General features: G+C 40.1%; 1 protein-coding gene across 11 annotated transcripts in view; it reads right to left on the reverse strand.

Moving 5' to 3' along the window:
* Positions 1-11,503, reverse strand: part of Depdc5 (DEP domain containing 5) — a 148,963-nt gene that overhangs the window by 127,429 nt on the left and 10,031 nt on the right. For all 11 annotated transcript variants that reach the window (XM_029567320.1, XM_029567318.1, XM_029567319.1 and 8 more), the window contains 3 exons: positions 9,556-9,639; positions 7,791-7,840; positions 5,305-5,374 (listed from right to left, as the gene is read on the reverse strand). In XM_029567320.1, the coding sequence (XP_029423180.1) occupies positions 5,305-5,374; positions 7,791-7,840; positions 9,556-9,639 (204 nt within the window). The remainder of the gene's footprint in view (positions 1-5,304; positions 5,375-7,790; positions 7,841-9,555; positions 9,640-11,503) is intronic.

Below are 11,503 nucleotides of genomic sequence, written 5' to 3' on the forward strand. Positions count from 1 at the left end.
TTCAACATAGTGCTTGAAACTCTTGCTAGAGCAATAAGACAGGAGAAGGAAATTAAAGGAGTACTAATTGGAAAAGAAGAGGTCAACCTATCACTCCTTGCAGATGATATGATACTACACCTAAGAGATCCCAAAAGTTCCACCAGAAAAACTCCTAGAAGTAATCAACATTTTCAGTACAGTGGCAGGTTATAAAAATCAATCTACAAAAATCATAGGCTCTCTATATACCAATAACAAGCAATTGGAGAAAGAATAAAGGGAAATGCTCCCACTCACAATTGCTGCAAAAAAATTAAAATATCTTGGAATAAATCTGACCAAAGACACCAAAGATCTCTCTACAATGAAAATTTTAAATCATTCGGGCTGGAGAGATGGCTCAGCAGTTAAGAACACCGGCTGTTCGTGCAGAAGACTCAGGTTCAAATCCCAAAACCCACATGGCAGCTAACAACTGTCCATAACTCCAGTTCCAGGGGACCTGACAACCTCTTCTGTCCTCCTCAGGCAATGCATGACACTGGTGCACTTACCTACATGTAGGTAATACATGCATACACATAAAATAAAAAATAATAAATAAAATTTAAAAAAATTTTTTTAAATCGTTAAAGAAAGAGATTGAGGAAGACACCAGGAGATAGAAGGACCTCCCAGGCTCATGGATTGGAAGAATTAATATTGAGAAAATGAACATCCTACCAAAAGCAATATACAGATTCAATGCAATCCCAATCAAAATCCCCATGACATACTTCACAGAATTAGAAAAAACCATCCTTAAATTTGTATGAAAACACAAAAGACTCCGGATAGCCAAAGCAACCCTGAGCATAAAGAGCAATGCTGAGGGGGTTACTATATTAGATCTCAAAGTATATTACAGAGCTACAGTCATAAAAACAGCATGGTACTGGAACAAAAATAGACAGATCAATGGAACATCACTGAAGACTCAAACCAGAATACATGCAATTTCAGCCACCTGATATTTGAAAAAGGTGCCAAGAACACACAATGGAGGAAAGACAGCATCTTCAACAAATGGTGTTGGCAAAACTGGATATCCACCTGTAGAAGAATGAAACTAGATCGTTATCTTTCACCTTGCAAAAAAGTCAACTCCAAATGGATCAAAGACCTCAATGTGAAACTGGATACCCTGAAACTATTAGAAGAAAATATTGGCAGTAACTTACAAGATATAGGTATAGGAAAGGATTTTCTAAATCAGACAGAAGTTGCTCATGAATTAAGGTCAGCAGTCAACAAGTAGGACCTCATTAAACCAAAAACCTTCTGTACAGCAAAAGAAACAATCCAAAAAGTGAAGAGAAAGCCCAAAGAATGGAAAAAAAAAAAAAATCTTCACCAGTGACACAACTGACAGAGGTTTAACATTCAAAATATATAAAGAACTCAAAAAACAAAGAATCGAGAAACCAAATGACGCAATGAAAAGATGGGCTAAAGATCTAAACAGAGAGTTCTCAAAGGACAAAATAAAGATGGCTAAGAAACATCTCAAAAAGTGTTCAAAGCCGGGCATGGTGGCGCACACCTTTAATCTCAGCACTCGGGAGGCAAAGGCAGGTAGATCTCTGTGAGTTCAAGGTCAGCCTGGTCTACATAGTGGCTACAGGGAGACCCTGCCTCAAAAAGACCAAAAAAAAAAAAAAAAGTGTTCAACATAGTAATTAGGGAAATGTAAATTAAAACCACCCTAAGGTATCACCTTACCCCAATCAGTCTGGCTAGGATCAAGAGAACAAATGATACCAAATGCCGGTGAGGATGTAGAGAAAGGGGAATGCTCATTCACTGCTGGTGGGATTGCAAACTCGTGCAGCCTCTATGTAAAACAGTGTGGAGACCTCTTAAAAAACTAAAAATGAACCTAGCATATGACCCAGTTACACCATTCCTTGGCATGAACCCAAAGGACTCATCCTATTGTAGAGACACTTGTACAACAATGTTTGCCGCTGCTCTTTTCACAATAGCTAAGAGATGGAAGCAACCTAAGTGTCCCTCAACGGACGAGTGGTTAACAAAAATGTGGTATATTTACACAATGGAGTTCTATTCAGCAGTAAAGAAAGATGAAATAATGAATTTTGCAGGTAAATGGATGGATCCAGAAGCTGTTATACTAAGTGCAGTAACACCAACTCAGAAAAATAAAAGATGTATGCTCTCCCTCATATGTAGATCCTAGCCCCAAATCCTTTTAAATTCCAGATCCTTTTAATAAAGTGATGCTATACAGCAGTCTCTTCTGCATGAAATAACTACCATCATCATAACTTCAGCTGTGCCTGATCACTAAATATCATCACAATTGGGCTTGTTGACTGTTATGCTCATGCATTAAAGGAGAGCCAAGCAGGGTCATTGGACCCTCAGAGTATCCAGCCACTCTTCCCAGCCAACTGTATGTAATTTGGCCCTAATCACACATAGTCTGCTGGATTTCAGGAGGACTAAAGTATACAGTCTGGGGAAGAGAAGGCATGACCCATGCTGGGTAAAGGCTTTCCAGTGTGTTCCAGTGTGCATACCCTCAGGTCATACATATACCTCAGCAGCCCCTCAGTTATCTGGAAGGCTTTGAGAGGGAACTACACTGATTCTAACCACTCCAACAGCTATCAAAATTCTTGAAAGTAAATCCTGAATCCATCACTCTCCAGTCTTGACAGACAAAAGAAAAATGAGGAGGAACCCAATAGAGGGATGCTTTTGGAAGCCTTTGTCAAGAAATTCCAATGGACTCTCATATGAACATTTGAAAATTGCCCTGTTCTGACTTTTTCTAGTTCTCTGTCTAGAATTTGTAATGCTAATTACTCTTGCCTTTACTTGTCCTTCACATCTCCTAGTCACCTATTCAAGGACTATTCAAGGACTTTCTCTTCTCCCTACAGATAAGAGTTATGCAATTTGGGAGTCTTTTAGATAAACCCACTAAGGGAGTACTCCAACTGCCTCACTCTGCATCCCTGTTCAGCATGGAAGAAGCCAGAGCAGTCTGTGTCCTGATTCCGTATCTGCAAGTTGTGTAAGCTCTTTAAAGAATAAGAATAGGAGGTAGGAATTGGCTAGGCAGTTAGAGAAAAAAAGACCCCAAAGAAAAGTAGCCCGTTTCTTGGCTAAAACTCACAATGTCCTTGGGCCTCTTAGCAATATACTCCAGTTCCAAAGGCATGTGGAAAGTATTTGGGAGCTCTTATCTAACCCTTAAAAGATTACCTCTTTTGGTTACCTCCTCAGGAGGGAATGTTAGAATAGCCAAAAGCCCCATAAAAAGAAATAAATAAAAGAAGAAAGAGTACATGAGAAAAAAAAAAAAAAAAAAAAGCCACAAACCAGCTTAAAGAATTAAATGGAACTTCCCAAAGGAAAATAGGATCAGGTGAAGTAAAGATTGGAAGAGGATCTGAGTCTTGTTTGCTTGATTGTTTATTGAGATTGGGTCCCCTATGTAGCCAAGTTGACCTTTAACTCATGATCTTCTTACCTCAGCTTCCCAAGTGCTGGAATGACAGGAGTTTACCATAATACCTGGCAGGATAGGACACTTAAAATGTACTTTGATTTTTTTTTAACTTATGCATATGTACCAGTGCTGGGATTAAAGGCATGCACCACCACGCCCAGCTTCCAACAGAATCTTTGCAGAACTGTAGATAAGACTACAAGTCCTAGATCTAGCTTGCTATTATCTTTCAGAGTGATTGTATAATGAATTAATACATGTAAATAATTCAGTGTAGAGCTTGTTCCATAATATATGTTAAAATATCTGCTTTTACTAAAGAAAAAAAAAGGAATCTAAGAAGTCAATGGATGAAGTGGCATGCAACTTTTAAGACAGTGCTGATGTTAAATTTTTCAAACTTGTATGTGTTCAACTTTTGAATATCTCTACTATAAAGTTTGAGTATGCACCACAATTTAAAAAAAAAAAAAGTAAGAGGCTTTAGATGGCTCTAAAGGTAAAGGTGTTTGCCAAATAAGCCTGGTTACCTGATTTTGATTCCCAGACTCCACGTAAAGGTGGAAGGAGAGAGCCCATTCCACAGTTGTCCTTTGGCCTCTACATACATCCCATGGCATGCATACACAGATACACAATTTTAAAAAATATTTCATTATTTTTACTTTATGTGTATGAGTACTTTGCCTGCATGAGTGTAAGTGCATGTTATGCAATGCTCTAGATGGTCAGAAGACAACATCAGATCCCCGAGAACTGGAGTTATAGATGGTTTTTAGCCACCAAGTGGGTGCTGGGATTTGTACCCAAGTCCTCTGCAAGAGTAGTCAGTGCTCTTAACCACTGAGCCATCTCTCCAGTCCCAGATACACAATTTTTTGTTTGTTTGTTTTTCTTTTTGTCTTTTTGAGACAGGGTCTCCCTGTAGCCCCAGCTGATCTGGAACTCACTATGTAGACTAGGCTGGCCTTGAACTCACAAAGATCCGCCTGCTTCTGCCTCCCCAGTGCTGAGATTAAAGGCGTGCGCCACCCAGCTCACAATTTTTTAAACAAAGATTATTCTTTGCTCTAAAGGCCTGGCCTACACTTGTAGTGTATTTACCAGAATCATCACTAGAGGCCAATGGCACAACTCCTCAGTGTGACAGCCAAAAGGTCTCTAGATACTGCCCAAAGACTCCAGGAGAAACAAAATTACCCCTAGTTGAGAACTGATTCTCTCTCAAGAGAAGAAGGAGACGGTAACATGGAAAAAGTCATTTCACCAGCATGAGTAATGCCCATATCTACTCAATTTGGACTCTTCAAACCAAACATGGAGTCAAAGAGGGGGATTCTCTTTCCATGGTCTCTGTGTTTATGATCTAGAATTTCTACACTCATGCACATGTGCGAGCATATGCACACACACACACACACACACACACACACACACACACACACACACAGTTTGTTATGTTTTCTTGAGACAATATTCCACACTGTGTCCAAGCTGATCTAGAACTCACTATGTAGCCTAGAATTGCTTTTATCTCACAGTAATACTCCTGCCTCGGCTTTCTGACTGTTAAGATTTACAGAGAAGAACCACCATGCCCAGCTATACATTTAGTATTAGACTCATTTGGAAGAAGAAAATGAAAACAAATCTCAACTTGGAAAATATCAGAGCTGTACAGGACTAGTTTTACCTGGGCAAATGGCAGCAATAATGAGACTTTTGCTTATTTCTTGGTTTTGATTTCAGGACTCAGAGATAATGGCATAAGAAAACAAAAGCAAAAAGTCATTTTATCTTACCCTAGTATCTTCACTGATATAACCACACATGACCTTCTCATTCTTGACCCACAGTTCACCAGCCTGTGCCCTGAAAGGAGATACAAATATAAGTTATTCAAGGTCTTACATTAAATCACTGAAAAATACGGCAATTTCAGGTGGCTTGCTCATTTGTTTGTTGGTTTTAAGATAAGTTCTTGCTTTGTAGCCTAAGCTAATCTCAAACTCCTGCTCCTCTTGCCTTCTAGATTTATACCCAAATGACCTGATCAATTACACCTTCCCAAAGAGAGCTCCATGAACAGATTATGAAACAAAGAATTTTCATAGTGTATCGAATATGTATACTGGAGTCCATAGAAAACATACATGTCTAAAGGATAAAAGCCTGCACAGAAAATCCATAACCCTCAGAAATATGCAAAGTTATATGGACAGAGATTTTAAAGTTTGGTCAAATGGCGAATCCAGGCCAGCTGGGGTTACAGGAAGACCCTGTCTCAAAAAGACCAAAAAAAAAAGAGTCCTTTGGGTACATACTAAGGAGAGGTACAGTGGGTCATATGATGTTTTCTTTTTAGATTGTAAAGAACTCTATATTGATTTTCAGGGTAGCTGCATCATTTTTCAGTGCCACTAAGAGCTCATAAGAGTTCTTGTTTCTTCACAAAGCTCACCAGCATTTGCTGTCACCTGTTTTGCTGATGATAGCCATTCTGTCCAGAATGGAATCTCAAAGCAGTTTTAATTTGTGTTTTCCAGATGACAAGGATGTTGAATATTTTTTTCAAGAACTTATTGGCCATTTGGATTTCTGTTTTTGAGATTCCTCCCTGTCCTATCAATGAGCTGTTTGGGATCAATGACCTCCACAATTCATTACAACAAAGTTTCATCATCTGTGAATAAAGAGTTGAGGTAAGCATAAAGTATGGCCACTGTAGGGCTATTTGTATTATGTATCTTTGAACAAGCAAAAGTGTTTAAGAATAACTGAAGTCAGGCATCGTGGCACACATCTTTAATCCTAGCTTTCAGGAGCTAGACATAGGTGGATCTCTGTGAATTTGAGGCCAGCCTGTCCCATAGCAAGTACCAAGCCAGCTGTCGCTACAAGGAGACCCTGTCTCAAAGACTAAAAAAATAACTGTCCTCTGACATTCACGTGCATATCATGACTTACATACACCTGCACTTGCATTCATACACATACATTATTAGCACATACACACAATAATAACTATAATAAACAGTTGTAATTTGGGGAGGGAGGGGTCTTTTTGAAACAAGGTCTCCCTGTAGCCCCAGCTGACCTGGAACTCAGTATGTAGATATGTAGACCAAGATGGCCTTGAACTCAGAGATCCGCCTGCCTCTGCCCCCGAATGCTGGGATTAAAGGCATGTGCCACCAAGCCCAGCCAATAGCTTTAATTTTTTTGGGTCTTTGTGAGGCAGGGTCTCCTTGTAGCCCCAGCTGTCCTGGAACTCACTATGTAGACCAGGCTAGCCTCGAACTCACAAAGATCCGCCTGCCTCTGCCTCCAAAGTGCTAGGATTAAAGGCATACGCGACCACACCCAGCCTTTTTGTCTTTTTGAGACAGGGTCTTCTTGTAATCCCAGTTGACCTGGAACTCACTATGTAGACCAGGCCTGCCTTGAACTCAGAGAGATCTGCCTGCCTCTGCCTCCCGAGTGCTGGGATTAAAGATTAAAGGCAATCTTTTGTTTTGTTTTATGTATTATTGATTATTTTTATTTTATGTGTATACATGTATTGTCTGCATGTAGGTAAGTACACCCAAGTCGTGCAATGCCTGCGGAGGACAGAAGAGACTGTCGGATCCCCTGGAACTGGAGTTACAGACAGTTGTTAGCTGCCATGTGGGTGCTGGGATTCGAATCCAGGTCTTCTGCAAGAACAATTAGTGTTCTTAACTGCTGTGCTATCTCTCCAGTACTTGGACCAGAGGCAATATATATATATATATTTTTAAAAAGCTGGGCGTGATGTTGCACGCCTTTGATTACAGCACTTGGGAGACAGATGCAGGCAGATCTCTGTGAGTTTGTGGCCAGCCCAGTCTACATAGAGAGTTCTGGGGCAGCCTGGGTTTCAGGGAGACCCTGTCTCAAAAAGACAAAAAAAAAAAAAAAAATTGTCATGTGTGGTGGTACCTATCTGTCATCCCAGAACTTGGGAGATGGAAGCAGGAGGCGCAGAGGTTCAATGTCAGTGCAGGCAACAGAGTAAGTTCAAGGTCAATCTGGGCAACATGAGTCTGTCTCAAAAAAAGAAATCACAAACAAAACAAAGCAATCCTAAAACTGCTACAAGCACTTGGTTATTTCTTTGCTTATATGACAACAGTCTAATGTTTGAGGCACTCGTGCATTTTATTATGTGGAGAGCCACCCTCCTCAAGCATTTTATACAGTCAATTTCCTGAAGTAGACTACTTCAGTTTACTTGCCAGTAGGTCTGTAGTGACCTAATACCTACCTGATGCCAGCAAACTCTACTTTCTGGGTGATGTAGGCACATGTGCTCACCTAAGGGGAGACAGAGAAAAGACTCTCAACCCATTAAGGCCAAGAAAAGTCACAAATGAGGTCTCCTGGCTTTATGATCTCTTCTGACAACAAAGTTCAATCAGCTTGGGAATAATGGGCTTTACCCTACAGGAAAACCTGTTGGGGCAGGTATACTTGGTGCTTGAGATGTTGGCAAGTACAGACAATAGTAAAGTTCAGGGAGATATTAAGTGGCAGCCTGACAAAAACACTTATCTACATATATGTTTACATAAGTCTCTACATTATGTGAAAAATATAGTACAGTTTATTTTTACATATTTTTTTCAGTACCAGGGATCAAACCCAGGGACCCAAGTCAAGTGCTCTATCACTGAGAGAGAGATGCCTAGCCTATTTGTCATTTTCTCTTTCATTTTAGAAAGTAGAAACTTAAGCCGGGCTTGGTCACATATGTTGCTCCCAGCACTCCGGAGTCAGAGGCAGGTGGATATCTGTGAGTTCAGGGTCAGCCTGGTCTACTTAGTGAGTTCCAGGTCAGCTGGGGCTACAGGGAGGCCCTGTCTCAAAAAGACCAAAAAAAAGGAGAAACTTGCCTCATACTTAATTTGTTTGTTTGTTTGTTTGGAGGGGGGGAGTTGTTCCTAGGGCCTCATACATACCAGGCAAATGATTTACCACTGCACTATATTCCCAGCCCAATCAAAGTTTTCTTCATTTGTTTCCCTGAAAATATATATTGTGTAGCAATTCTGCATGCAATTTGTTGCTTCCTAATATGCAAAAACTACAGCAAGTTTTCAGTACCAGGTCAGAATTCTGAACTGAGCATTTTAAATGGAAAATGTCCATTAGAAATAAATAGGGGCTGGGCATGTGGCACACAACTTTAACCCCAGCACCTGGGAGGCAGAGACAGGTCCAGGCAAATGTCTGTGAGGTCAAGGCCATCATGGTCTACATAATGAATTCCAAGCCAAGTAGAGCTAGGTAACCCTGTCTCAAATAAATTAAATAAATAAATAAATAAATAAACAAACAAACAAACAAACAAACAAACAAATCCTGGAGCTGTGCTTGCTAGCTAGAATGAAACCCTAGGTTTGATTCCCACATGACATGAACCAGGCTTGGTGCCATGTGCCTATAATCCTAGGACTGGGGAGGTAGAGGCAGGAACATCAGAAATTCAAGGTCAGACTGGGTCTAGTGAAGCAAACTTTCAATCCTAGCACTTGGGAGGCAAAAGCAGGCGATCTTTGTGAGTTTGAAGCCAGCCTGCTCTACATAGAGTTCAAGGCCAGCCTGGGATACCTAAGACCCTGTCTCAATAAATAAATTGCTAGGCACTAAGAGGTTAATGCTCAAGTGTTTGCCTAGTATGCACAAGGCGCTAGGTTCAATCACGCACACCAGACACACAGAGGAGAAGGGGAAAAGAGGAGAACAGATTAGAGAAAAGAGAAAGAGAAAAGGAGGGAGGAAGAGAGAGCAGGAAGGAGGAAAGAAGGGAAAAAGCAAGCAAGTGAGCAAAGTAAACACCTGTAACAACATAAAAAGCTCAAAGGCAACTATAAAAAAGATGGAACTGGATACAGACAACGCTTAGTGGCTGCAGGTCCTGGAATGAGAAATGGTTTACTGACAATCTTCCCCATGCTACATCCTCTATCTCTCTATGATAAGCAAGGACTATTCATGCAATGGAAAACACACTTAAAATCATATCTTACCAAACTTTTCTTTAGTCGCCACATATCCCCACGGCCAATATACTGATCCTTAAAAGTCAATTCCACTAGGTCAAGGGTCACATCCTAAAAAAGGATAATCACACATATCTCTCTGTATTATTTTGTCACACTTTCTAGTCATAGAGAATGTCTTCTCAATATGGGGGAGAGGGGGACCTGCAAAAAAGAAAACATCTGGAAGACTACACAATAGCAAAACCCTATCAAACAGGATTCTACACACCAAAGACAGCTTTACATATAAATGGCAAGTCTACAACAAACCATACAGTAGTTGTACCACCTAAAAGAGTTCCAGAATACTAATTCTATGGTTTAGTGCTTTTGTTGTTGTTTTGAGACAGGGTCTTGTGTTGCTGCCCAGGCTGGCTTCAAACTCCAGAGCTCAAGCAATCCTCTGCCTCAGCATTCAAAGTATCTGGAATTCTATAGGTACATGCAACCAAGATGTCTGTTTTAGTCTTGAAATATAACATTGAGCTATATGCTTTATTTACCTACACTATGCCAGTAATATCTTTTGGATAATAATTTTGTGCTAGTTAAGTATCATTTAATAATGGAAGTGAATAGCCAGGCACAGTGCCACAGGCTTGTAATTCCAAGAGGCCAAGGGAAGACTGTTGCAAGTTCAAGGCCAACTTGGGCTACATAGTAAGTTTCCATTTGAGTTGATCTACACAGCCAGACCGTACATAAAATAATAATAATAACAATAACAATAATAATAAATTTAAAACAAACAAACAGGAATTAGGGCAGATGAGATGGCTCAGAGGATAAAAGTGCTTTCCTTGCAAGCCTGGCAACCTGAGTTTAATCTCCAGAACCCACACAAAGGTAGAAAGAGAGAACTAACTCCACAAAGTTGTCCTGACCCATATTCACACCATGGCATGCACACACACACCTACACATGTACATCACACACCACCCCCTACACACACACATAAAATAACAAGTAGAAATTAGCCAAAAACACCAGGAATTACAGTATGACTAAAATATACACAAAAACTGCTGAGGGGGCTGGAGAGATGGCTCAGTGGTTAAAAGCACTGACTGTTCTTGCAGAAGACCCAGGTTCAAATCCCAGCACCCACATAGCAGCTAACAACTGTCCCTAACTCCAGTTCCAGGAGATCCAACAGCCTCTTCTGTCCTCCGAGAGCATTGCACAACACAGGCGCACTTACATACATGTAAGCAATATACACATACACACAAAATAAAACTAACAAATAAAATATTTAAAAAAAAAAAAAACTGCTGAGGCTGGTAGGTTTGCACAGTTTTGCAATCCCAGTTATTCAGGAGGCTGAGGTAGGAGGATGGTAAGTTTGAGGACAGAAGAACAGTCTAGGCCATAATTACGAGTTTCAGGTTAGCCTGGGCTAAACAGTAAGACCCTATCTCAAAAAAGCAAAATAACAACAAAAAAGAGAATACACAAAGTATATAAAGAAATACTATTAATTAGATAGAAAATTATAAATATGCCCCTTCATATGAACTAAGACAAAGTTTAAAAATGCCACCTACACACCATTTATAACCTAAGTGATCTATATATGACCACAAATTTAATAGTCTAGCACTATATTTAAGGTAACTCATTATTTCTGCAATCACTTAACCTTTGAGTATGGGTACTAATTCTAAAAAGATATTTAAGGGGCTGGAGAGATGGCTCAGCGGTTAAGAACACTGGCTGTTCTTGCAGAAGACCCAGGTTCGAATCCCAGCACCCATATGGCAACTAACAACTGTCCGTAACTCCAGTTCCAGGGGATCCAACAGCCTCTTCTGTCTTCCGAAGGCACTGCATGACACCAGTGCACTTACCTACATGCAGGCAATACACAAATACACATAAAATAAAATAAAAAATAATAAAATTTAAAAAAGAAAAATGAAAAGTAACACC

The sequence above is a fragment of the Nannospalax galili genome, unplaced genomic scaffold, assembly GCF_000622305.1.
Source record: "Nannospalax galili isolate Female #2095 unplaced genomic scaffold, S.galili_v1.0 scaffold259, whole genome shotgun sequence".
NCBI lineage: Eukaryota > Metazoa > Chordata > Mammalia > Rodentia > Spalacidae > Nannospalax > Nannospalax galili.